General features: G+C 47.3%; 1 protein-coding gene across 5 annotated transcripts; it reads left to right on the forward strand.

Moving 5' to 3' along the window:
* The first annotated feature begins 4,279 nt into the window (after positions 1-4,279).
* On the forward strand, positions 4,280-23,413 carry SPRY1 (sprouty RTK signaling antagonist 1). Of its 5 annotated transcripts, XM_030948040.1 has the most exons (4): positions 4,280-4,442; positions 4,556-4,759; positions 10,236-11,108; positions 17,999-23,413. In XM_030948040.1, the coding sequence occupies exon 4, from the start codon at positions 18,054-18,056 to the stop codon at positions 19,014-19,016; it is 963 nt and encodes a 320-aa protein (XP_030803900.1). In that variant the 5' UTR covers positions 4,280-4,442; positions 4,556-4,759; positions 10,236-11,108; positions 17,999-18,053; the 3' UTR covers positions 19,017-23,413. The 5 variants fall into 5 exon arrangements, with proteins under 5 accessions (XP_030803900.1, XP_030803901.1, XP_030803899.1 ...); XM_030948041.1 differs by lacking the exons at positions 4,280-4,442; positions 4,556-4,759 and having other exon boundaries at positions 10,196-11,108; XM_030948039.1 differs by lacking the exons at positions 4,280-4,442; positions 4,556-4,759; positions 10,236-11,108 and adding an exon at positions 14,034-14,150.
* Positions 23,414-24,395: the final 982 nt, after the last annotated feature.

The raw sequence follows: 24,395 nt of genomic DNA on the forward strand, positions 1-24,395 counted from the left end.
AGAGCAGCTCAAAGATAGAGGCACTCTCTCTTCTGCTGGGTTTTGTTGTTGTGTTTCCATGAGATTTAATAAAAGGATTGAGGTTCAGTGAATTTCAACAGAGAAGGCATCTGAGAAGAATATGTCTGTCCCATCCTCTCTTTAACTGCTTAGATTCCTAGGCTTACATCTTTAAGTTTTTGAGAAACAGTCTTTTTCCTGCCTGCTGTTATCTTTTGGAGCTGGATTTTGTCCCATCCTCTCTTTAACTGCTTAGATTCCTAGGCTTACATCTTTAAGTTTTTGAGAAACAGTCTTTTTCCTGCCTGCTGTTATCTTTTGGAGCTGGATTTTGGCCCAAATACTGCTTGAGTACAGAATTGTTAACATTAAATCAACTTCTCAACGTTTCAGGCATACTTTGTTTAAATATAAAATCTAAATCTACCTTTTTTCCTCCAATAACAACCTCTTGCAAAATGGTATAAATGTCTTTTGACAGTTTTGCCAGAAATGACCAGGAGAATATTTATTATCAAAATGCAAAATTGTCTTCACTTAACTTGAAAAAAACTTCAGTCCTGTGTTCTACCTAATGCATAAAACAGATTTTCACTGCAAGCATGATATACAATTCTTAATCCTAGAAGAAGGTATTAGGTTTATTGTGGATAATTTTCCTGCAGCCTCTAGATGAGAGCAGAATATAACTTTTACCAAGCTCAGGTGCAAGGGCCAACATCAGAGACAAAATAAAGATCATTTATTTCAAAGGTGGTTATTCAAAATCATTGAATTTAGACTTCAGATTTGAAATCAGCCCTTTCAAATATTGTGTCCTTAAAGCTGATTTCTGTGGATTCTGTATCTTGGCTCTTTCCTTTCAGCTTCTTTACTCATTTTGAATGTCAAAGTGTGGTGACTCTCCTCTGGAAGCTGGACACATGCCAACCAATGCTGCAGGAACTGAGTATCTATGGAAGGCTGGGAGTGATGTTTCCTAGTGAAGCAGTAGTCTGATTCTGCTGATAAAGAGTGTGGAGAGGGGAAAAGTGGAAGTCAGATCTGGTGTTTTGTCCTGTAGTGCCCAGGAAGATGAAGTTCAGTGATGGACACAGGTTGGTGGGCAGGAGAACTGTCTCTGCTTATTGCAGTCAGGGCTGTGAGGAGCCTGACCCTGAAGGGTTTTGGTTCTTTCTGGCTCTGCCAGAGAAAGCAGCTGATGTATGGGTGAAGCAGAACTGCCAGCACTAGAAATGCTGGTGTCCAGGGACTGTGGTATCCTAGTATGTAGTGCTAGAATTTGGGAGGAATTGGACCTCAAAGATGAAGAGTCACCCACTAGAAGGTATAACCTTGGTAAAAGGCCCTGAAAGAATGAGTAAAAAGCAGGCACAAAGAACTTTCCTTACTTCCTGTGATCCCAGAGTTGGGATGAAACCAGCTGTGCTTCCATTCACACTCCTGAGCCTTGGGATTACTCCTGTGCTGATGCAGTCTGGGGCATGGCAAGTGATTTGCAGTGGGGGCAGAGTTACATTTGGAAAATCAATTTTACATTGGGACCCCTTTGTATTCGTATTTAATATTGTTGCTACGGTTGTAGTGAATTGCAATCATTTTTATCTCCTAGGAACCCCAAAATCTTTTGCAGATGTTTTTTTTCCCCTTGACATGGAAGACAATACCAGAAGTGACATTAATGTGTGCAGTTCGATAGGGAGCTTTTCCAATGTAGTAGGTGCAAGAGGCAGAATTGCTGCTGTGGCTGGGCATGTTTTGCCCATTTGGCAGGCCAGCATCAGGAAGACAAATATTTCAGCTGAAACCTCCTCCTGATCTTGAGGTTTGTTGTCTACTCCTTCTGCAAGTGCTACCTGTCATTTATTAACCTCCCCTGCTGGAAACTTCACGGAGCGTTTCACCGGGGCTTTATGCGTTCTGTGTTAAACATTTTAAATGGCGTCATTCTTCCATACAGACTTAAATCCAACAGCTCCAGAGCCCTGACAGAGAAGGAGATGTGTGTTTTCTCTGTTAACTGGCCTGCCAAGGACAGGAGGGATGAGGGGGGAGAGCCCCTCTCCGTGTTTGCGTGGCAGGACTCCAGCAAGAGCACAGGTGTTGGGAGAGAAGGCAATGGCAACCAGATGACATTCCTTCCCCTTGGTCTAGCCATTGCTCAAACTGATTGTGGCTCCAGCAGTTGGACTGGATGGTCTTAATGGTTCATTTCCAACCTAAATGATTCTGTGATACCCTTCCAACAAAAGTGTTGTCTGCGTGTGCCTGTGTAAAATCCATGACATTAAAGCTTGGGTTCCTCTGACTAAAAGATTAGGGGGGTGGAATCACACTTGGCAACCACTGGGAAGATACAAGAAGGTAATCCAGACAGTGATTTATCCCAGCTGAGAAGTGAACTGCCTTTCTGGAGGTGCTGATGGGGCAGCTGATGTCAAAGAGGCCCTCAACACTTTTAGAGAACACTTACCTTGAGGTAGATGGAAGAAATTGAGAGCAGCAACCCTTGATATATTGAGAAAAATATTTTATCAACTTGTGCAAATATATCCTGTTTGCCTAAATGGTTATGGAAATGCTGCTGCTCTCTTCCTCTCACACCTGTGTGTGTGGCATTAACCATGCACCCCAGGGATTTTTTAATCTCTTTTGCTAACACTGAGGAGTTTTCACATCCCTGTTTGGTAAAATGGCTCTGCCATCAGCCAAGTGTGGAAAGGGCTTTGATAACATTCAAGGTGAAACACTTGTCAGCTCTCACTTTATCCAGGAACGGATTATCTGGCTGTGGAATAATGAGGTCATGTCTTTCCTCCACACCGCTGGCAAGAGCTTCGGATTTCACACAGGGGCAGCTGCTTACACCAAGCCTGCTCTACTTAATGCCTTTAAAGCTACCCTGCCTGCCTGTCAGCGAGTTCTCCCCAAGCTGAGGGTGTGAAACTTGCTCACACAGCCTCCTTTGCAGGGCCTGTGAGGGGGCTCCTGGTGCCTGGATTGCTGTCCTGTCCCAGAGTTGGGTGGCTGGGGTGCAGGAGCACAGGATGTGAGAAGCAGAGTGACCTGTGCATGGCTACTGCGCCTAAAATACAGGAATGTGGAGCAGGATTTGGGGGTGGGTGGACCAAAGCCATGCAGCTGTTTCCAGGTGTCCCATCAGCAGCTTGCAGTCTGAATCTGCAGCTTTAATGCAGAGCTGTGGCAGTGAGAGTGGCCATGGACATGAGAGATCCCTACAGCACACAAGTTGTGAGTGTTAAAGCCTATGGGTGCTTAAGTAGATTAGCAAACAAACAAATCCTTTAATATTCTGGAATGCTTCCTCACCACCTAAGTAGGGATTATTCCACCAAGCCTTCTGCCTAGTGAAAAGTCTGCCTTTCAGATGGCTGTGCTCTTTAATGATTTGTACTCTTCAGTTAAAAAAAAAAGAAAAGGAAAATCTGAAAGTGTATCAAAAGTGTCTGTGTGGATTTCAGGAAAAGCACAAAAATGATAAAAAGAGCTGTTAAAAATATTCAAGACCCTGTGAAAACTGAGGTTGCTGCAGTGCAGGCAGTAGCATATGTAGGATGCTGCACCACAGAGGTTGCTACAAATTTTAACCTTAAAATCTGTTTTACCCAACCCACTACGACTCTATGTACAAATACGTGACACAACACGCCCACCACTTTCTTCTTAGCACTGTGAAAATCTTGGTTAAACTGTCAGCTTTCTATCTGAAACATTCAAAAACAACCAGTTACCTTGGTCTGATTCCACTTCCAGGCTTTCATCATCTGTGATTTTGGTAAAAAGCTGCTTTTGTTAATGTGTAATGCCTCATAGTAACCGGTTACACTTTTACTACAAAGGGGTGTTTTATTTTCCCGAGGGATGAATAGTAATCAAGGATCAGCTGGTAGTGCCAAGTGCCCTGATAACACAATTGGCTGCATACAGCTTTGTTAGGCCCCTTCCTGCAGTGGCTGGCTGGGAGACTTTAAGAGAAGATGTTGGGAGAGCTGTTCTTTACCTACTGGGCTGTTGGGGAGCTGAATTTTGGGATCACTTTGTCTGCTGGGTGAGGAGGTAAGAGCTGGCTTTGGAGCACAAGAAGCCCTTACTGATTAAGGACAGCAAGGGGAGGGTGGGAGAGAGGATGGATGGAGAAAATGCTTGAAAATAAACATGTGAATTAGAAAAGTTACCCTGGAATTCATCACTGACTGATTTTTGTGGAAATGTGTGGGGGTTGATGGAGTTGGAAGGAGACAGAAAGTGGGAATACTGATTCTAATCAGAGTAGGGGCTGATTTGTGTTATTTTGATGCTGATTTAGGTGAGCTGAAGGAGGGCTGCAGTCACCCTAGCCGGTGGTAGGAAGTGTCTCACTGCTAAGCACAAAGTGGAGTCTGGCTTTGATCTCATTAACCCCATCAGCACTGGAGTAGCAGGTGTGTTTCTGGAACTTGACTCTTTCAGACACTTGAGGTGCATAGAAAGGGGCAGAGGTTACTTCAGAACCAAAAACGGTAAGACGCAAATCTTCCTCTTGTGATTTTTTCAGAAATTTAGGGTCCACTAATGGTATCAAGAGAAAGGAGGGGAATTCTGCCCCTTTTCTCAATGAGAAGAGGAAAAGTTGGGGGAATAAAAATTTGAGGAGAAGTGGGGATTTCTAAACTCCACAAGAAAAACAATGAGATGGAGAAGAAGGAAAACCCACAGCAGCAGTAACAGGAAGAGCATCTTGGAGACAGCTTTGCACAAGGTGGGCTTTTTATCTTGCAGTCAGTTCTATTAGGATGTGACTTAACCCGATTTTTTGAGAATACTCAATATCATTAATAAGAGTCCTATGATTTTAAGCTGGATTTATCCTGCTGGATTGTCTTGAGAGGAAGGGTCACAGCTGCAGAAGTTGAGCCCGAGCTGTGCAGACTACTTTGAGATTTCTGATTTAAAAATAGGATATAGAAGTGAAGTTGTGTGTAAGTTGTGTGTTAGCTCTAAAATTCCACTGTTCCATCGATTAAGGACCCCCCCCACACCCACCATGACTTTGATAGTAGAGTGTGTGTGTGGAAGGAAAATAATGGTGGTTGTGACTTGCTGAGCCCCTCCAGCTGTAACACACTTGTCCTGTCTTAAATGAGGGCTGGAAACAAAACTCACATCATAACCTCAGGTTTTTAATCTCTGCAGATCATAATGAACTGTTTTGAAAGGGTGGTTGGAGGGTTAAGCTAGGAAGGACAAACTGGTAGTGTAATAACATCTATATTAAAAATAAAAAAAACCCCAACCAACCAACACAGATGTAATGTATTATATAATCTCTGTTAAACTTGCTCTGGGAAACCCTCCAAGAGCCAGTGTCAGTCTCCATTTTGTACAAGTCTGTACATAACCTTTGTAAGAATTTGTGTGAAGTTGGGTGGGGAAACAGAGAAACACAAAGTAAGAACAGAATGTAGCCTGGCCAAAGCCTTTCTGCAATGGTGCAGTCAGAGCAGGGACACAGGCGGGTTTGCTCCTTCCTGGGCCTTTCCCACCAAGCCACCCCCTCAGCACAGGTGCTATCAGCCTCTCTTAGTTGCTTACAGATGCAGCAATTATTTGAATCACTGCTAATAGGTAATGGATAGAATAAGATACAGGTAATGCCACTGGGCTGTTTGTTTTCCAGGAGCTCGGGCACTGCCTGTCTCAGCATAGATGGTGTTCGCTTACCTCCCAGCAGAGAGCAACTTGGAACAAAGTGCATTCAGGCAGGGTGTTTGGATACAGAGGGAAAGCTGCTGGGAACAGCTTTCCCCCTGTATCCAAAAAGGAATATAGTGATAAATCCCCTTGTGAAATGTGAAAGAAGCTTTTTACGCTCTTCTGACAAAACATCAGTCTGACTGTATCGATCTACTGAGCTCTTGTCAGCTTCTGTCCTTTCCACCTTCCTCCTTCCCCGGAACTACTGTCCTAGTCGGCTCTTCTTGTGACACCTTTGGAAGTCATCTCTCTTAACAGAGGTGTTGTTGTGCTGTTTCATTCCCATTCCCTGCCAGGAAGGATTGTTTTCCTCTACACAATTCAGCAGAGCAGCTGCTGGCACTGAAAATATTGATGATGTGGAGGTGATTTGGAACATGGCAAGTTTCCTCAAACAAACAAGTAATGCAGTTACATTCATGGGCTTTGGCTGAGCTATCCTGTCATGAAATACACTGAGAAAATATTTTTTTCAGTCTTTTTAAATTTTAGTCTGAAACCTAAGTTTAAAACAGAGCTGATGGACCAGCTGTCTGCTGTCTAAGCTACCTTTAACAGGAACAGTAGGGCTGGTTTAGCTGTTCCTCAAGGAGCAGACAGGGAATAATTCCACATTTACTACATCTCTCACATTGAGTCTTTATAAACACAAACTAGGATATATATGGGTATCCTAATACCTAACAGCATGTGGAAAGAGGGATGTGATTTAGAAAATGCATGCCTTGGAAGTTGTCAGCATCTCAGCTTGGTTTTTGTGACATGATGCCTCCTTTCAACCTCTTGTCTTTGCCCAGAGAGGTCCGACAGTAGGAATTGTCCCTTCTTGCCTTAGAAAGAACTCTTGAGCAAATTATTCTTTCTGTGTCTTCCTAAGAAGTGCTGAGCACTTTTACTTTATAGCAATTGGCACCCTGGAAAATTTAAGTCTGCAGGAGCTAATGAACCTACAGGAGTGTTTGTAATTGACTCAAAGTTGTTGTTTTTTCATGTGGCAAGTTTTAAAAAAAACAGCAGATGGTTTTGAAAGGTAATTCTTGACATCAGTCCAGCTCCAAAAATGTTGTTTTCCATTTGCTTCCCATGTTTCACACTGTTGGTGTGTGATGAAATACGAGTAGTGCTACTGCTGAGCTGCTGTGCTCTTGTAGGCTTGTGGTGAGAGATCTTTTCCATGTCTTTTCAACCATAAAAGAGTAAAAGAAAGGTGTGGTGTTGGTTTGTTTGTTTTCTCCCCTGTACAAGACCTGCAGCAAAGACTCAAAGAATATGGTAAAATATATTGAATACTGATCTTAGGTGCATAAAGGTTTCAATTTTCTGGAAGTGGGACATTTGGAGGAGAATTAGAAAAGTCATGTTGGTTTGCTATGAGAACAGAGTGGTGTGTAAGTTCTAACAGATTGATGTTTAGGTTTTGATAACTGCCCTCTGCAGAGCTGAAATCCAGCCAGGTGGTGACAGCTATTTCACTACTCTGAGAGGTATGGACATAAAAAATAGCTGAGCAGTTGACCTCAATATCTGCTGGTGCTGAAGATGACCTTTCTTGAATACTCTGAGGTCTCTGTCTGGCCTTCCATGTAGAAAAGGCTAGAACCCACAAGGGAATTGTCAGGGAATTTTTTTTCTTTTGTTTAATAAACAGGGAATTGCTGAAAACATTGAGTTCAGCCAGGCAATGATGTCCACAGTTCTAAGCTAATACAAAATGTGTGTTTTCTGTTTTTCAACTAGACACACTTGTTATTCTTATCTTCATTCAGATGCTTCTTTTAGGTTGGATTATACTGCTGAAAAATCTATGGAAAGATTGCTGTAGGCAACAGTGCAATCCCTCCCTTGGGAATGCTTTGGTATTACAGTGCTGCTCCAAGAAATGTCACCTTGCAGCAGCATCACTGCAGTGTTTTGGAAGGCTAATGGGTAGGCTAATTTAGGAGGAAATTCTATTTTCTGCATAAATTTCAAAACTACTGAACTTGGGAGACAATAGAGACAGATCCTGACTAGGCTTTGAGATTGTTTAAACAGGGTATGTGTCAGTAATAGATGTGGTCTTTGTAGATGGAAATTCTCTGGCTTCTCAAAGACAGCGTGTTTAATTGATCAGGGAAAGAAACAAGAATCACAGGAGTGGTTTCAAAATAAAAAGTCATGGAGGGAATCTAAAAGAGGGACCACCCCCCCAACACCCACAAACACAGAGTTTCTGGTGTCACAACCTCCCTGAGTTCAGTGTGTGCCTGTACATGTCCTCCTGGGTGGGAGCCAGCAGGAGAGGCAGTGCAAGCTTTCTCCATGGCTTGTGTGGAACTAGAGCAGCCTGTCTCCCACCCTGATGCAAATGAAGGGGGTTTTCATCAGCAACATGACAGTATGTGCAGGGGCATGTGTGTTTTCTGTTCTTCACTGTCAAGGGTTTTCCCAGTCCTTTTTGGTGGGAGAAATCTGACCTTTTCAACCCATAGGCTCTTGATGGATATTGTTTTTTACACTGTCTCCAAAATACCAAAGTCTCCTGACTTCCTTAGTCTCAAAGGGAACCAAGGTTAACTTTGATTTCCCCAGGAACAGAATCCGGCCCTTGACACTGAATGTTCCTTGGCAGGTCGTTGTTATTATGGAGCAAAATTCCAAGATGTGCCTGGCAAGCTCTTCTAGAGTGCAACAAACCCCATCAAACACTCAGGGGGTGGCACTCTTGGCACTTTATACTTGAATTGCCAAGTGCAGAATGTGTCAGAGAAGTAAGACCCAGAAAATGGGAAAAGGATGAAAAAATAGAGGTTAATAGCAAATTATATTTTATCACTCTCTCGTTGGGATGTGGGAAAGTGACATCACTGTAGTCTTGTAGATTTGTGGCAAGAGATTTCAGCTATAGAAGAGTAAAAGAAAGGTGTGGGGCTGTTTATTTGTTTTTTCCCCTGAGAAGTTAAAATCTGTAAATATTGAAGTGAATGATGCTGTGGCCAGAATTCTATGTGGCTCCTGTGACATGTTCCTTTTCTTGTAGCCGGTTTCTGGTGGGAAAGCAGTGACAGCTTCTGAGCTATCTTAGAGCTGGCTCTCTAGAAACACACTTTGTTTAGCACCATTTGGTACCACACAAGTGTATGCAGGCTCAGAGGAAGAAGTTGCCATGAAAAAAAATTGCTTGTTGCAAACTTCCCTTCAAGAGATCCATGGAAGAACTTCCTCCCTGTTTGCATTTGCCTGTTAAAATCTCTCTGAAATGCCTTTCAGTGGTAAAGCAGAACCAAGAACATGACACAGACGTGAGGCTACTGCTTCCCCACAGAAGCTGCTGCAGCCACGGAGGGAACCTAAACTTTGGTTGTTGATACACTGTTCTCAAGAGCGACAAGAGAGATTGTGTTCATTAGGCCAACCCCATCATTCTTGCTAAAAGCAGGCTCAGGTTTCCATGTATATTTTCAAATCAAATTAGAAACGCTGCTCCCGAGACCTCCTTCAGCTGACAGTGACGGATTGCACAACCTGATAAACAGGAGGCATTCCTGAAGCTGTGCTAACACCCCAGTCGCCACAAGTGCTTCGATAATAAAAACATGCACAGAGCCATGTATTTAAATTAGCAGAGAGCTTCTCCTCTTCCCCCAGTAAAGCAGCCCACTCCTGGGGAGAGGCCACTTCTCCAGCAGAAATGGGAAAGGTTTGTGTCTGTGCAAGGAATTGTGTCAGTGCATTGGAAAAGGCAGTTTGCTCAGTGCTAGGACAGGAGACAAGGACTTGCAGATAATTTATAGTAGATGAGAGTAAGTTATTGGTATTCAGTAGTAATGACAATTTTACTTTTTCACAGAACTGTTTATACAGATGAAGATGAAGTCATATTAGCTAAAATAGTTAACAATTAATACAAAGTAAGGAAGATATGGTCAGTAGCTTAGAATATCTTGTGCACATGCAGGCAACACGTGTAGCAGCTACACATGAAGGCTAGAGAGGCAGTTCTCCAAGGAAGATTAAACTTGGTCAGAAAACAGTAACTCTGGGTACCTGAAGGAGAGGTGTAGAGGTACCAAGTTGCCTGTGTGTCAAAGGAGTGGTGGAAAATGAAGAGACTTGCTGTGGCCTACCCTTAGGAGGGTGAAGTTTTGCTTGTGGTTACCCAAGGAAAATTACTGGTTTCTTTGATACAGTGCAGGAGATGGGGAAGGGCAAGTGTGTTCTCAGACTCTCAGCCTATTTTACAGACTTTGGCATTTTCCTCCTGTTTAATTTGGGCACAGACTAAACCCCTCTCTCTGCAGCATTTCGCCGGTGCTTTGATTCCACATTCAAATGTTCATGAGGCAGGTTCACCTCGAGGTTTGTCCCTTTGTTCTTGGAGGTTTGCCTGGCTGCTGCCTTTTACTGTCTCCTCTGCCTCTAAGAAAAACTGATGTTATCTCCTGAAGTGAAAACTACAGGTTCTATTTGTAACTGAGGATTTCCTGTGTGCCTTTCCCCAGCCCAGCAGTGACGGCAAGAGGCAGCGGCGCACGGGCTGCTCGTCTTCAGAGAGCTTTGAGAACAGCCCCTGCACAGGAGCTGAAGAAATCCCCAGCCACCCGTGCCTCTGATCTCAGATAAAGGTCAACCTGTCTGGTAGAAAGTGTGATGGGAAACGCTGCCACATCAGCCTTCGCTTTCTCTTCCTTACGCTGAAGTGATTCACTGTATGTGTCAGGGTATGTCTTCTCCTCGGCACCCATGGTGTTTGGCTCTTGGGAGCAGCTCTATTTATCTCATGAACCAGCTTAAGCCAGGGCCAGCAAGATTTCATGAGAGCTGCTGAGAAACTGCCCACAGCACTTGTTATTACAGCAGTGTTCCATAGCTGTTGATGGTTTGTTGGAGAGTTTTTAAATCATGGAATCGTTTAGGTTGGAAAAAAATCTTTAAGGTCATTGAGTCCAGCCATCAACTCAGTGTCACCGTAGAGCAGTCCCTAAGTGCCACATCTGCACATCTTTTAAATCCCTGCAGGGCTGGTGACTCAGGCAGCTCCCTGAGCAGCCTGTTCCAGTGCCTTCAGTGAAGAATTTTTTCCTGCTTCCCAATCTAAATCTCCACTGGTGCAACTTGAGGCCATTTCCTCTTGCCTTGTAGTATATATAGGCCCAATGGTGTGTTAAAAAATTAGTTATGCTGGTCTTGTCCCAACAAGCATTCAGAGTTTCTGAGACCGTTCAAGCACTGACAACTGCAAAGTTCCACCTGACACAAACTCAAAGTTTGACACACAAAGCCTTGGGGAGCTGCAGGTTCCAGTCGGTTCTCCTGATGCCACCTCTGCAAGATCATCACTGGTGAGGGAAGTACCAGACCTACACATCCTACAGGTAAGACTGGCACAACAATTTGGTTCATAATTTTGTTATGAATGCTAATGGAGGAGGGTGTTTAGTTGCCTTTGAATTCCTCTGTAACCTTAGAAATGTTGTTGCAGCTGTGAAGATTGGTTATGAAGTGACAAGTAACATGCATAAAGGGAAACACTTCCCCTGCTGAGTGTCCTCAAAGCTGTGTTGGCTTTGTGACTGGGGCCGAGTGTGTGTCTTCCTTCTGGACTGGGATTTGTGTCTTAGCAAAGCTAAGAGATGCTGCTTAGGGAGAAATAGAATAATATTTCCAGGTGGGATCCATGGAAATAGTTGTTACTGATGGTGGGAGGATCACAGTTTATCCAGTGCATCTTTACAAAGGTCACTTAAGTCACCTAGAGATAAAAGTTGCTTCTAGGTGTGGATTAGGAAGAAAACCAAACAAAAAGCTAAGCATGGATTGTGGTTTTGTGCATCTTCTGGTACTCGGGCTGCCATGAGGGAGAAGTAGCATGTGACTGCAGAAGGTGGGGATTATCTCCAGTACCTGATCCTCAAAGTGAAAGTGGAAACAGGGGTTGGATCACTGCTCTTGGCCATCATTCAGTCTCTTGAACCCCATTCTGGCAGGTTTTTCTCAAGGATTTACTTCAGGCATACAGGGCTGGTCTCTATTGACTTGGTGTCAGCTGAGCCACCTCTAGACGATGGTTTGGAGATAGAAAATAACTTGGTTGCATCAGATTCCTGCCTGAGCATCAATCCTCAAATTAAGGCCATGCCAGGATGTAGCCATAGGTGCCAGTTCATTCTCCAGAATGTAGCTCTCCTTTTTCTAATCAGAACTTCTCACTGCTATAATTTCCAGGAATAATCTAGTGAGATGGACTTCTGTGAGGTGCAGGAATGTTTGCTTGAGCCTGTGGAGAGCCTTTGGATATCGCTGGAGGGTTTTTCCTTCTTTCAGTGAAGTATTAATTCAGGTGCCAGGTGAGAGTGAACACCTGCCAGTACTCTTGGTTATTTGACTGACCCATTTAAGCCTGGTATTATGTTTCTAAAATCAAGCTCTTACACTTGGCATAGATTTTTTAAGGTGGTCCTGGCTTTAGAGATGTGAAAGGAGAGGTGTTGAGGTGTTTCTAGGGTTGTATCCTAGGAAAAATGTATATGAACTTTTGTGAGAACAGAGCCCTGCTACTTCCAAAGGCTCCAAGATGAACTTGCACCACTAAGACTACCCTGCAGGAGTAGTGGTTTTTTAAAATTTTCTTAGTAATTTTGGTTCTTCAGTTGGATGTTTTTTTTCTCTTCATAGGTTTTTGTAACTCTTTATAGGTTCCAAAGTTTTCAGATGGGTTTCACTGAAAATGATTTTGTACTTTGTGCTCAAGGTGTGCCTGAGAATGATTTTGGTGAATAATCACGCTTTCTAAATCCCACAGCAATATTAATACTGATTTGGAGTACTTTCATTGCACACCAAGACTTTTTATGCCATTGTTTGTCCTTTGAGCCTCTGTCATTGGAGAATGGTATTTATGGTTTGTCTGTATCAGCAAACTCTGAAGTATTAGGAGTCATACTACCACTAGTACTATATGCTAGTATTCGGTATAGAACCTCTAATGCTGCAAGTTTTATTTCATAGAGAGATAGGTGATTCAGGTAAAGGTTGTGCATAATGATGGAAATTTCAAAAATGCAGTTTAGGTGATTTCTTTCCAAACTTAGTGAAGTTTAATGGAAAACAACTGCGCTACATCCACGAGTGTGAGCTGGGTGCACAGACTGTCATCGAGTGCCCCCTTTGTGGTACAATCCTATTTGTAGGGATTGTTTGCTTTTGGATGTATGTCCCTGCTAAGCAGCTCCACATATCCTTAGCACATACTTCTTTTCTTTGGGGCAAAAGGTGGGAGAATGGGTTTTTTCTGAAAGTGATTGTTAGTGTGTTTCAGATAAACTTAAGGCTGAGTGGTGTTTAGCCAAGTACTGGAAATCTCAACTATTCCAATACTTTACATGTTGTTATGAAATAATTCTCAGAATTTGGATGTGCTTTACATCACTTTCCCATGTTCTTTTGGTGGCCTGTTTAAATACTTCACTCAATGAGAAACACCAAACCAAACCCCCAAAAATCATATGTCAAAGGTAATCTCTGGCCATAAAACTACTGGCTTGGAAAGCATCCCTGTATCTCTTTGGCACCATGGCAGAGATGCAGTGGGGAGCTTTGGATGGGACCTTGCCGAGGCAGGGCTGGAAAGGCGGGAGAGAGACAGCCGGGTCGATAACCCGCATCGTCTCTGGTGCTGCAGTGTCAGCCGTAAAGCGATGGGAAGAGCCGCTTCCTATCTCACGGCAGGATGACAAGAGGGAAGGGAATGCTCTTCTCGGATCTTCAGCTGCCTCTGCAATAGTCTGAAAGCAGCAGAAAATATCTTGTGAATATAAACGAAGGGCTGTTCCACCTGGCTTGAAGGGCGCTGACGGTAAAACACAGTCAGGAATGCTCTGTCAGAGGAGCGTGGCAGAACTTCAGCCCTTCAGCAGAGCCCAGTGCCCGGCGGTGCCGCGGCAGCTTCATGAGTTCTGCCGAGGGCAGGCGGGGGCAGCGTGTGCGGACCGGGCAGCTCCGAGCTCCGCCGGGCCGAGCCCCCGGGGCGCTCCCTCTGCCGGCGGGGCCTCGGGGCCGGGAGGAGCCGCAGCTGCGGGACAGCGCGGGGCCGGGGCCGGAGAGGGGCAGGTCCTCCTTCATTCCCTCCCTCCCTCCTTCCTTCCTTCCTTCCCCGGCGGCCCGCGGGAGCGGCGGTGCCCGCGCGGGAGCGGCTCCCGGCGGGAGGGCGGGGAATCCACGCCGGGATTTCGGAGGCGCACTGACATCAGGGGGGCGCGGCCGGCGGCGGGCGGGGGCTGCGCGCTGAAAGGCGGCGAGGCGCGGCCCGAGTCACTCCGGAACGGCGGCGGGGCAGCGCGGAGCGGCTGCCGGCACTGCCCGGGCTGGATCCGCGCCGCCAATGTGCCGCGGGAGGTGGGCGCTCACCCCGGCCGTAGGTAAGCCCGGGCGGCGCTCGCCGCGCCGCGCACCCACCTCCCGCCGGGTCAGGTGCGGGCGGGCGGCCGGGGCTCCCCCGCGCCGCGCTGGGGGCGGCCGCGCTGCGAGGCGTGCGGGAAGTGCGGGCGAGCCGCGCTCGCTGCTCCGCGGGGCACCGGGCGAGAGAGCCGGGGCTCGGCTCCCCGAGCCGGCAGCGCTGAGCTGGGCGCGATTCGCTGCTCGCAGAGAAGCTCCGGCTCGGTACTCGCCCGGCGCGGAGTCTCCGGCGCGTCGGAGCTTTGCGCCACCCTCTCGAGCCTGCGGAGACCTCGGTGCCAGACTGCGGCGTGCGAGGTCGCCTCTCCCCGCCGCGTCCTGCCCCTGCCCCGAGCCTGTCACTCGGCCCCCGGCAGCGACAGCCAGCACATGGCTGTGTGCGGGGAGCTTGCAGGGCCATTGCATTGCGCTGCCTCTGGCTTCGTTCGCAGTTCGCTGAGCTCTGCCTGGAGAGCCAGAGCCGCTTCTTGATCGCTTTAAAAAGAAAATTAAAAATCAAAACGGAAAAGAAAAAACCCAACCCAGTCTTTTCGCACCAGAGGTTGTGGTTGCACTTTGCCAGACGGGACTTGCGGCAAGGACCATGCGGTGAAGCCGAACCCCGGAGCGGGACCGCAGCGCTGCACTCTGCGATCGCAAAGGGAAATAACAAACAGCCGGAGCAGGAGCCGCGCGCCCGCCGCCTCTTCCCGGAGACCTGCATCGCAACAAGCCCCGCTGCCTGCCGCAGCCTGCAGCCGCCTGAGGCTCGATCCAGACACTCCGCTTTGCAGGAAGGGCTGGATTTGCTCCCCGTCGCCTCTGAACCGAGGGAGCTGCGGCCGAAGGAGAGCGCCGCTTCCACGGGCGGCCGGGGCCGCTGCATGCTGACCTCCGGGAGAGGGGAGCTGCGGTGGGCAGGAGAGCGAGGCTTTTCTCCGCTGGCCCAGTAGGACCTGGAGATCGGCGAGCGAGGGCTGTGCGGGGACGAGGAGCGCAGCCCGCCGGCCTTCCCCGCCCCGGGGGCCGGGAGAGCGAGGAGCCGAGGCCCCGCCGCCCCCCGCCCGCTGGATTTGCCGTTCCCGGTGGCTCCCTGCACATCAGTAAGTTGGGACCCGCCGTGCGCTCGCCGCGGGGCCGGCGCTGCCGCAGCCAGCAGGTGCCGCGGGGCGCTGCGGCGCCCGCCCGGTGAGGGGCGGCCCCGACCACCCTCCCACCGTCCCCCTCCCGGAATGGAGGCACCGGGCTGCTGCGGAAAGGCTTGCTAGGGACTGTGTCCGGCTGCGAACGAGCACAACGTCAAAAACACCCCCAAACCCTCCTCGCAGGTGGGGGCCGGAGGGGCTGAGGCGGGGGTGCCGAGCCGCAGCGCGGGGAAGCCCCGGGACTGAGCGGCCGCTCGGCTGCCGCTTTAAGCGCCAGGTAATCTGCCCTCCCTAGGCAGGGACGGGCTAAGATCTGCCTTCCCCTGAGGAAGAGAGAGAGAAGGAGGGAAAGGAAGGGAAAAAAAAAAAGCCTATGTTTTCATTCATAACTTTTTTTTCTTCCCCTTTTCCCCTCCTCTTCCTTCCTCTCCGTCAGCGCCGTGATCCGCTCCGCTCGGGGCGCAGAGGGCGCCGCGCCGCCGCCGCCCGCCCGGGGCTGCGGGGAGCGGGGCGGAGCAGGGCGGGCCGGGGGGGCTGGCGGCGTGTCCGAGCGGGTGTGGAGAAGGGGAGGGAAGCGGGATCCCACCCCCGAGGTGCGGGGAGGGAGCGCAGCCCCGGGTGCAGAACCGTGAGGGCTCTCGCCGCCTGCGCCGTACGTTATTTTATTATTTTGTTTTACTCGTTTTTATTTCATTGTCCGGGGGGGAAGCAGTTTCGAGCGATCTGCGCGGGGGTGGAGGTAGCTGGTTCAACTCTCGCCCCGGTCTGCAGCTGGGCTTGTCAGTCTGCGCCGCGTTGATGTTGCGCTTTCCCCCCAAAGATGGCACTGGATGTCTTTCGCATTTTCTTGGGATATTGTTTTTCATCCTCTAGGGAGCCCAGCTCCTGGCTGGTACAGCTGTAAATCTTTCCCTTTTCGCATTCATTCACCCTTGGTCTGTTGTGGATTTGTATTCAGTGCTCGTGAGGAAGGCTGCTTCTTGTGTGGGGTAGGAGGAAATTCTTTGCTGGAGGGTGGTGAGGCACTGGCCCAGGAAAAAACTGTGAATGCCCCCATCCCTGGAAGTGTCCAAGGCCAGGTCGGATGGAGCTCTGAGCCACCTGGTCGAGTGGAAGGTGCCCCTGCCCATGGCCAGGGGCTTTGGGACTGCGGAGTCTTTTAGGGCCCTTCCAACCAAGGCATCCTGTGATTCTGTTCTGTGAATTAGAAGCGAGAGCGTTTGGTTTTCTGTTTAACCTGGTGACCACAAAGCCCACACAGGTGATGTTAGATGTAAAATGAAATCTTTGACTACTGGATGAGGAAAAGATGTTGTGTCACGGCAGAAGCTGTCACTTTCTGCCCATGGTGACTGCCTGCTAGAAGAAACATTTCCTCTTCTTGTTCTTCCTATGGTTCCACACCACGGTGCCTTTTACTCTCTGGAGTGGGGAACAGCTCCATGCTGGCTGTGGTCTGGGTACACAAGACGCTCTCATAGCAATATTGGATGAGGTTTTGAAATGCGTGATAGCACTCCCCTTTCTCTGCTTTCAGGCAAACACATCCCGGGGGGGTCTGAAAAGGACTTTTCCTCCGGCTGACAGTAAAGAAAAGCAGTTTGTTGTCTAGGTTCCCTGCATAAATGCGGCACTTAGATACTCAGCTACATTTTTGTGTAGGTGCAGAACTGTCACTGCAGTTTTCTCAGTGTTGCAACCTTCGTGTCTCTCACTAGGCAGGATGGAAAGGGATGGAAACATGTAACGTCTCTACTATTCTCCTACTATTTAAAAGATAGACAAGCAGATGTTCTGTTTATTTGAGAAGCTTTTACTCTCTCTTTTGAAAATGGATTTTTTTCTTTGTTTGTGTTTTGAGGTTCTTGTTGAGGGGTTTTTATCTGCTCTTAACGTTCTCATGAATGCTCAGGTACTTTGTGTTTGACAGCTAGTTCATCTAAGCCTTTTCTACCCCATTTTTCTTTCACACTCCAGCCTGTGGTCAGGAGATATTTGAAAACAGGTTGTTTGCACCCTTGCTTTAATTTAAAAAGGAGCATATTAGATGTGTAGGCTGAGTTACTTTCTCACAGAAAATATCTTGGCCACTTGACAGCACTTAGTTCAGGACTCTGTAATGCACATACGTCACTTTAAGAGGGAGACTTTCCAAATGCACTAGGAAGCAAATCTGTGGAGCTTTCTGATGCTGCACATTCAGGGAGAAGAGTGAGAACTGGGCTCATTCCTCACTCTGCCATACGGAACATGACCGTAGTGGTGTTCTTGGCTGTTTCCAGCTCAGTGTCGGGGGCATTCGGAATTACTGTTGCTAGAGACAGATGTTGAGTTCAGTACCAAGGGAGAGGCGCTTCCCATGGCTTGCCAAGAAAGCATACAAGTTAATACTGGATTTTTATTTTTAAATTTTTTTTAAATGGCATGGGGTCTCCTTTGCATTCCTGATCCATGATGCCATACCCAGACTCTCCCCATTACTGGACTTTGGCCAGATCCTCAGCACTGCTGTAATCCCCTCCTGAAAGTGATCAGTACCAGGTGGCTGGGGCAGTTTGGGCATTGCCAGATCATTTCTGTTTTCAGAAAGTATCTGGTGCTTTATCCCTCCGCTGCCCTTGATCTCGTGTGTGTATATGTACACACGCAGTGTTTATTTACACCTTCTGTCTCCTTCCTCATTTCAGGATTTCAGATGCATGCCAGGTTCCCGCTGAATGCCAGCAGCAGAGATCACTACAGATGGAGCCCCAAAGTCAGCACGGCAGCGGCGGCTCCCTGGTGGTGATTCAGCAGCCCTCCCTGGACAGCCGGCAGCGCTTGGACTATGACAGGGACTGCCAGCCCGCCACCATCTTGTCACTGGACCAGATCAAGGCCATCAGGGGCAGCAACGAATACACCGAGGGGCCGTCAGTGGTGAAGAAGCCGGCCCCGCGGACGGCGCCGAGGCAGGAGAAGCACGAGAGGACTCACGAGATTATACCGATTAATGTGAATAACAACTACGAGCACAGGCCCGGCCAGGTGGGGCACGTGGCCCATCAGCAGAACGCCAGGGCTCCCGTGCTGAGCCGCTCCACCAGCACGGGCAGCGCTGCCAGCTCCGGCAGCAACAGCAGCGCCTCCTCGGAGCAAGGGCTGCTGGGGCGCTCGCCACCCTCCCGGCCGGGCTCCGGCCACAGAGCCGAGCGGACGATCCGGGCGCAGCCCAAGCAGTCGGCGCTGATCGTGGACGATCTGAAGGGGCCTCTGAAAGAGGACTTGACGCAGCACAAGTTCATCTGCGAGCGGTGCGGGAAGTGCAAGTGCGGGGAGTGCACGGCGCCGCGGGCCCTGCCCTCCTGCCTGGCCTGCAACCGGCAGTGCCTGTGCTCGGCCGAGAGCATGGTGGAGTACGGCACCTGCATGTGCCTGGTCAAAGGCATCTTCTACCACTGTTCCAACGATGACGAAGGGGACTCGTACGCGGATAATCCCTGCTCCTGCTCCCAGTCACATTGCTGTTCTAGGTACCTGTGCATGGGAGCCATGTCCTTGTTCCTGCCTTGCTTGCTCTGCTACCCTCCGGCCAAAGGATGTCTAAAACTCTGCCGAGGGTGCTACGACCGCGTCAATCGTCCGGGCTGCCGGTGCAAGAACTCCAACACGGTCTATTGTAAACTGGAGAGCTGCCCCTCCCGGGGTCAGGGCAAGCCCTCATGATTTTGGGAGGGAGGTTTACTTCCTCCACCTTCAGTTTTTCAGGTTGTAGCTGGTTTTTTTTTTCCCTCTTCCCATCTTTTCTTCTTCCCCCCTCCTCTCCCATTTTGGGAGGACTGTTGCTTTCCTTTCCTTTCTGTCTGCCCAACTCCAGACACATGAGCTCTTCCCCTTGCATCTTTGCTCTCCTCCTCCTGCTGACCTGGCTGAGTGTGGAGCATTTCACGCAGTCACTGCTGCTCTTTGGTAAGTGTGGACCTGGGATCTGCACCTGCCGCTCCTTTGGGCAGGGTCTTTGAGTTTGTAACTGAACCACTCCTGAAAGAGACAGTGAGGGCTTACTGGGCTCTTGAAGCTTCTTGCTCTGTGAATATCTTCCCAAAGATGTTTTTTTTTTTTGTTCTCAGCAAGTTATGTTTTTTTTCTCCTTAACCTCCTGGGTGCCAAGGAAGAATAACTTTCCTGAGTGAGCTGGATTGTGAAATAACTTTTTGTGTGTGTTCTTTCTGGAGAGGGATGTAAAATAAAGGCTTCACCAAATGAAAGGCCTGACTCTTCTATAAGCAGCCTGCTTCTTTTTGCATCTTTTTTTTCCCCCCTCTCTCTTTTTCTCTTAACTTTTGGAACATTCTCAGACCTGAGAATTGCCCAGCCTTTTTTTTTTTTTTTTTTTTTTTTTTTTACATTTTCAATGTATCTTCAGTTTTTGCTAAACTATGTAAATCTTCACATTGGAGACATTGTGGCTGCAACTTACTCATTTGTTTCTTCTGCTGTCCAGTCTTTGAAGGATATTGCTTACTCCACCCTCCTAATCCAGTTTTTATAGTCTGTCAGTATCAGTTGATATTAAAGTTGGTGGTGTTCATATATCCAAACAGCCTTCAGGTGTCATTGAGCCACCTAAATGTTCTTGAATCCTTCAAGTCTCTTGTGATCCTTTGGCTTAGTGAGTTTAGCTCTGCTCTGTACTCTATAATTTTATTCTGTCCCTGTTTTATTGCCTTAGCCACAAATTGTGGTCCTTTTTTGTATATTTTATGTATAAAACACAAAGTTGAATCCCAACTATTTTTAAGACAAAAGTCTGTTAAAACTTTTTTTATTGTAAAGAATATTTATTATGTGAATCTCTATTATTTTATGATATTTATTGCAAAAGACTTCGAAAATGTACTCATGTCTGAATATAACAAAATATCAATACTTAACGAAATAAGGATGACACGAAGAAAGTACATATGTTAACTATAATGCAGAAAATATATTAATTAATGAAAATGCCTCTGGAGTTCTTTTGTTACAATGACAGGTTGTGAGCTACCTGTGTGTATTGCTGGGCTCTTCCTCCTTCTTCAGGTCTGTCAGGTGGTAAATAACCTCCTATTGATACTTCAAAGCCACTAGTCTGTGCTCTAGTTTAGTTTACCTAATTTTAAGTTAAAGCCAACTATATATCAAATAAGGGATGTTTAATACAATTGAATCTGTGTTGTGCTTAACAGTGCCAAGAAATGGAGGCTCTATTTATTTACCAAAGCATTTGGAAATACATTTGTGGAGGAGGAAACCACAACTTCCAAGTTGGTTTCTTTTTTGGTGTTTGGTTTGTTTTGTTGGTTTTTTTTAAGGAATACCACATTAACATGCAAAGCCATTTAAAATTTTCCTATATAGAACTTCCTGGCTGGTTAAATTGTGCAGCAGCTGAAGAAATTAATCTCCCCACCTCAATTCTAAATAAAAAGCTTGGAGCCAGGATGAAAAATAGTGATTGTGTTGCTGTACTTTGGTAGCTTTGAAATCTGGGAATGTGTGTATCTTTGGGCCTATGTCTGAATGTCTGACTTATTTGGTTCTTTTCCCATACATTTTCCAATGTCAGTTTTCCAATGTCAACGGAGTCTTCTGTCTTTAAATTAAAGGCTCTTAAGGGTGACCTAAGTGTCACAGCTACTTGTGGCCATTTAACACACATTCAACAGAAAAAGCTTTTCATTAAGAGTGAATGGGGAGACCTCATTCTTTTCCTCATGTGGGTCAAGGTTACATCACAATTCTCCTGAACTTTAAAAGTTTTAAATGGATGCAATTTCACATGGTGTTCAGAGTAAGTGGTTCTAGAGAAACTCCACTTCAGAACAGAGCAGTGACTTGACAAATGTGTCATATCTTGCTCTTTTTGGAAGTCCTGCTGCTTTGAATTACCATATTCAAGCTGCTCTGACTCCCAACACGGTGATGATTTGAATAAGCTTGGCTTTTTGTAGTTAATTCCATCCCAGCTGATGCAGTGTCATGGAACAGAGCTGACTGAGAAGCTGATTTTTTATTAAGCAGCACACATGACCCCTGAGAGGTACCAAGAGAAATCATCACCTGAGTACATCTAGGAATGCTTTGCAAGGTGCCGGTGGTGCTGCTCCTCTGTGTGACAGAAGTGACAGCCTGGGGGGCAGCACTGGATGCACACGGATTCTGCTTTCCAAGATTTCCCGGGAGGAAGCAAAGGCAGGAATGTTCCTGAGGAGCAGGGACTCGCTCTCCTTCGCTGTCCCCGCGCGTCTCGAGGAGCGACAGCTGCAGACGGCCCCACGGACACAATGGGGGCCTTGTGTGGTGCTGGCCAGAGATGCCCACTGGTAACTGTGTGCTGACACCCGGGAACACGGAGCCAGATGCCTCCTCTGCTGCACCACAGCCAGCTCCCTGCTCAGGGCCTGTGCTCCAAGGGTGCTGCTCGTGCCTCCTCAAGGAAAACATTGCCCTCTGTACCTCTGTCTCTTTTTTTTCAGCCAGGTGACTGATTTATCTGGGGCTTTGGGTTGGTTCCTAGCAGAAGAGAAGAAATCCCAAAGGACACACGTGTTCTCCATCCTTTAATATTTGTCTGCCATCAGGAGCTAGGTTGTGACACTGTTTCAGATCTCTTTTTTAAGACAACAGCTATGCTCTAGTTAGTCATGCTAATGCTGCCTTTAGTAACCAGATTTTGGGAATAACTTGAGGTTGCAGTGCCTCTGGAGAAAAAATTGGCTGGGACCTACACAGCAAAGAGAACAGTTCCTTGCAGGTCTTACATGGTTTACTCATTGCCAGGTAGAGCAGACAGTGTTAGAAAAACGAGAATGTGTTTTTCTCTTGGGTTAGATGCTGTATGCTTTGTATTGAACTTACAAGTATGTGGGCACACAGTTTGTGGTAACTGGGAGTGGGGCTGCAGCTGAGCCTCAGCCCTAATTGGCTGCAGCTGTGCAGAACAGGTGAATGGTATTGAAGGTAATGAGTGCCCAGGGGCACTGCCCAACCACCAAAGGGAACAGAGGGCACACAGGTGCAGTGCATCAACGTGAGGGGATAAAAGGCTGGGCTGAAGGGCAAGATGAGCAGATACTTGCAGCCTTCTGAAGAGACAGGGTCTTACTGTGTATGGGCAGACACCAGAAGCCTTCTGATGAGGTAAGGTGTTACTGTGTATGGGAGAGTGCTTAAAGCCTTCTGAAATTGTATGGTGATACTCTGTGTGTGTGGCTGTCTCAGCTGTGACACAAATATATCTGAGCTCGCTCCTGGCTACTCTGCAATGTAAGGTCATTGCCACTGTGCCATGGAAGTGGCTGGGGATTCCTTCAGGCAGTTGGGTTTTGTGCTGTTGAGCCACGCAGGGTTGGGTGAGAGCATGTGAATGTCTTTCCAGCTGAAAGAGAAGGGAGCAAGCTGATGGCTGGAGGGAGTGAAGCTGTGAAGCCTCCACAGCCTGAAGCAGCACAGGTTACTTTAAATATGCCCCAAGTGGTCAGCCACTGTGTCTGTTCTACTTTCCACAGTGGAATGGCCATCCAAGGATGCTGTGTTCTGTTGGGAGAGGGGGTTTCCAGCAATTAGGGCACTGAAGTGCACATTTCAGTCCTTCAACCCTAAATTTATCAGCAGGCTGTTTGAGGTTACTCCTCCATGTTTGCAGAGCGCCAGACTGTCAGGGCCTACTGCAATGTAACTCATAACAATTACTTTTTTTTCCCTGATATTTCTGAGACCCTGTTTTGAGAAGGCAAGAGAACTCTGTGTAAAATGAAGGTGTAATTAGGCAGTAAGTTCAGCTGACCTACTGACCTAATTGCATGGGTGATGGATTTGGCTGAGGCTGCCATCTGCTTCCAACAGCAAAGGCCTTGGATGTGCAAGGTCTGGGCTGAAGGAAAAAGGGAAGTCCAGCAAGCTGGAATTCTTGCTTTGCTTAGTGTCTCAAAACTCATGATAAGAGAGATGAGTTTAGGAAACAGCAATTTAACAATAAAAACAACGGGTGGATGAAGTTTCCATGTTCCATGCTGGAGGAATCTATGGCTGGGGTGGGATATTGCCCTCAGAGTTGGGATGTTTCTGTAAAGACGGCTCCAGTACACCAACACTGGGGTGGGTGAGGGCACTATCCAAGGGGGGGATAATGCCTAACAAATGAAAAGTACTTGCTCTTATTTATGGTTCCATATCATAAAGACAGGTGGGAGAGGATTAGCTCCTCTGTCTGTGATAAAGCAAATCTGTTAAGAGGGATTAAAGGGGCTAGATGAAGTGTTTTAATGGACTTATATGAAGTAATAGATTTTTGTCCTGGAGGAATGTTCAGGACTCACTGATACTTCTGCATTTCTTGTTCTGCTAAAATTACCTCCAAATTCTAAGGAATCCTGATTAATTGTTGGCCTTCTTCCAGCTGGAGCATTTGTGTCAGTCATGGTGGTGCTTCAAAAAAAAAACAAACCCTGGAATAAAATTCTGTTCTGCTGTCACATAGCTGGATTTAGCAGCCTTACACAGCACGTGGGGCTGCACAGGTCTTGTTCTGATGACCCTTCATTTGCAGGGCAGTTTGGTTTTGGGGCAGCTCTTATCATTTGTAGTTCTTCCCTGTGGTTGTCTTTCACCTTCCCGGTTGGTGGGAGGAGCCAAGGCATGGCTTCTTCCCTTGGCATTACTTCCCCAGCCAGGAGGAGCCTGTGGTAAGGAGCTGCTCAAAAAGATCACTGGAAGGAGCTGCTCAAAAACCTTGTGACCTCCAGAGTGATATTTACAGCTTGGTGATAAACGGATGCAGTGCAGTTGTTTTTTCCCAGGAGCTGCCAGTCCTGCTCCTCCTGGTGAAGCTGTCTTGAGATACTGCCTCATTTACTTACCAATAAATACAAATTTGGGAAAGTCTTCCTGCAAACCACACATGGCTTGGCTTTTTAGTTTAAGTATGTATGGGTGAGACACTAGTCTTAATGAAAAACCAAAAAAGAACTAGAAATTCACCTGGCTTTTTCAATATTCCTGGTATATGCATGGGGGGCAGTATTATAAGAGAAACAGTGTGCTTCCAGGAGAAGTACATATTCC

The sequence above is a fragment of the Camarhynchus parvulus genome, chromosome 4, assembly GCF_901933205.1.
Source record: "Camarhynchus parvulus chromosome 4, STF_HiC, whole genome shotgun sequence".
Classification (NCBI taxonomy): Eukaryota; Metazoa; Chordata; class Aves; order Passeriformes; family Thraupidae; genus Camarhynchus; species Camarhynchus parvulus.

Bases quoted from the DNA above. Each gene is read 5' to 3' on its own strand.
- SPRY1 (XM_030948040.1), top strand. From the start codon at position 18,054: ATGGAGCCCCAAAGTCAGCACGGCAGCGGCGGCTCCCTGGTGGTGATT.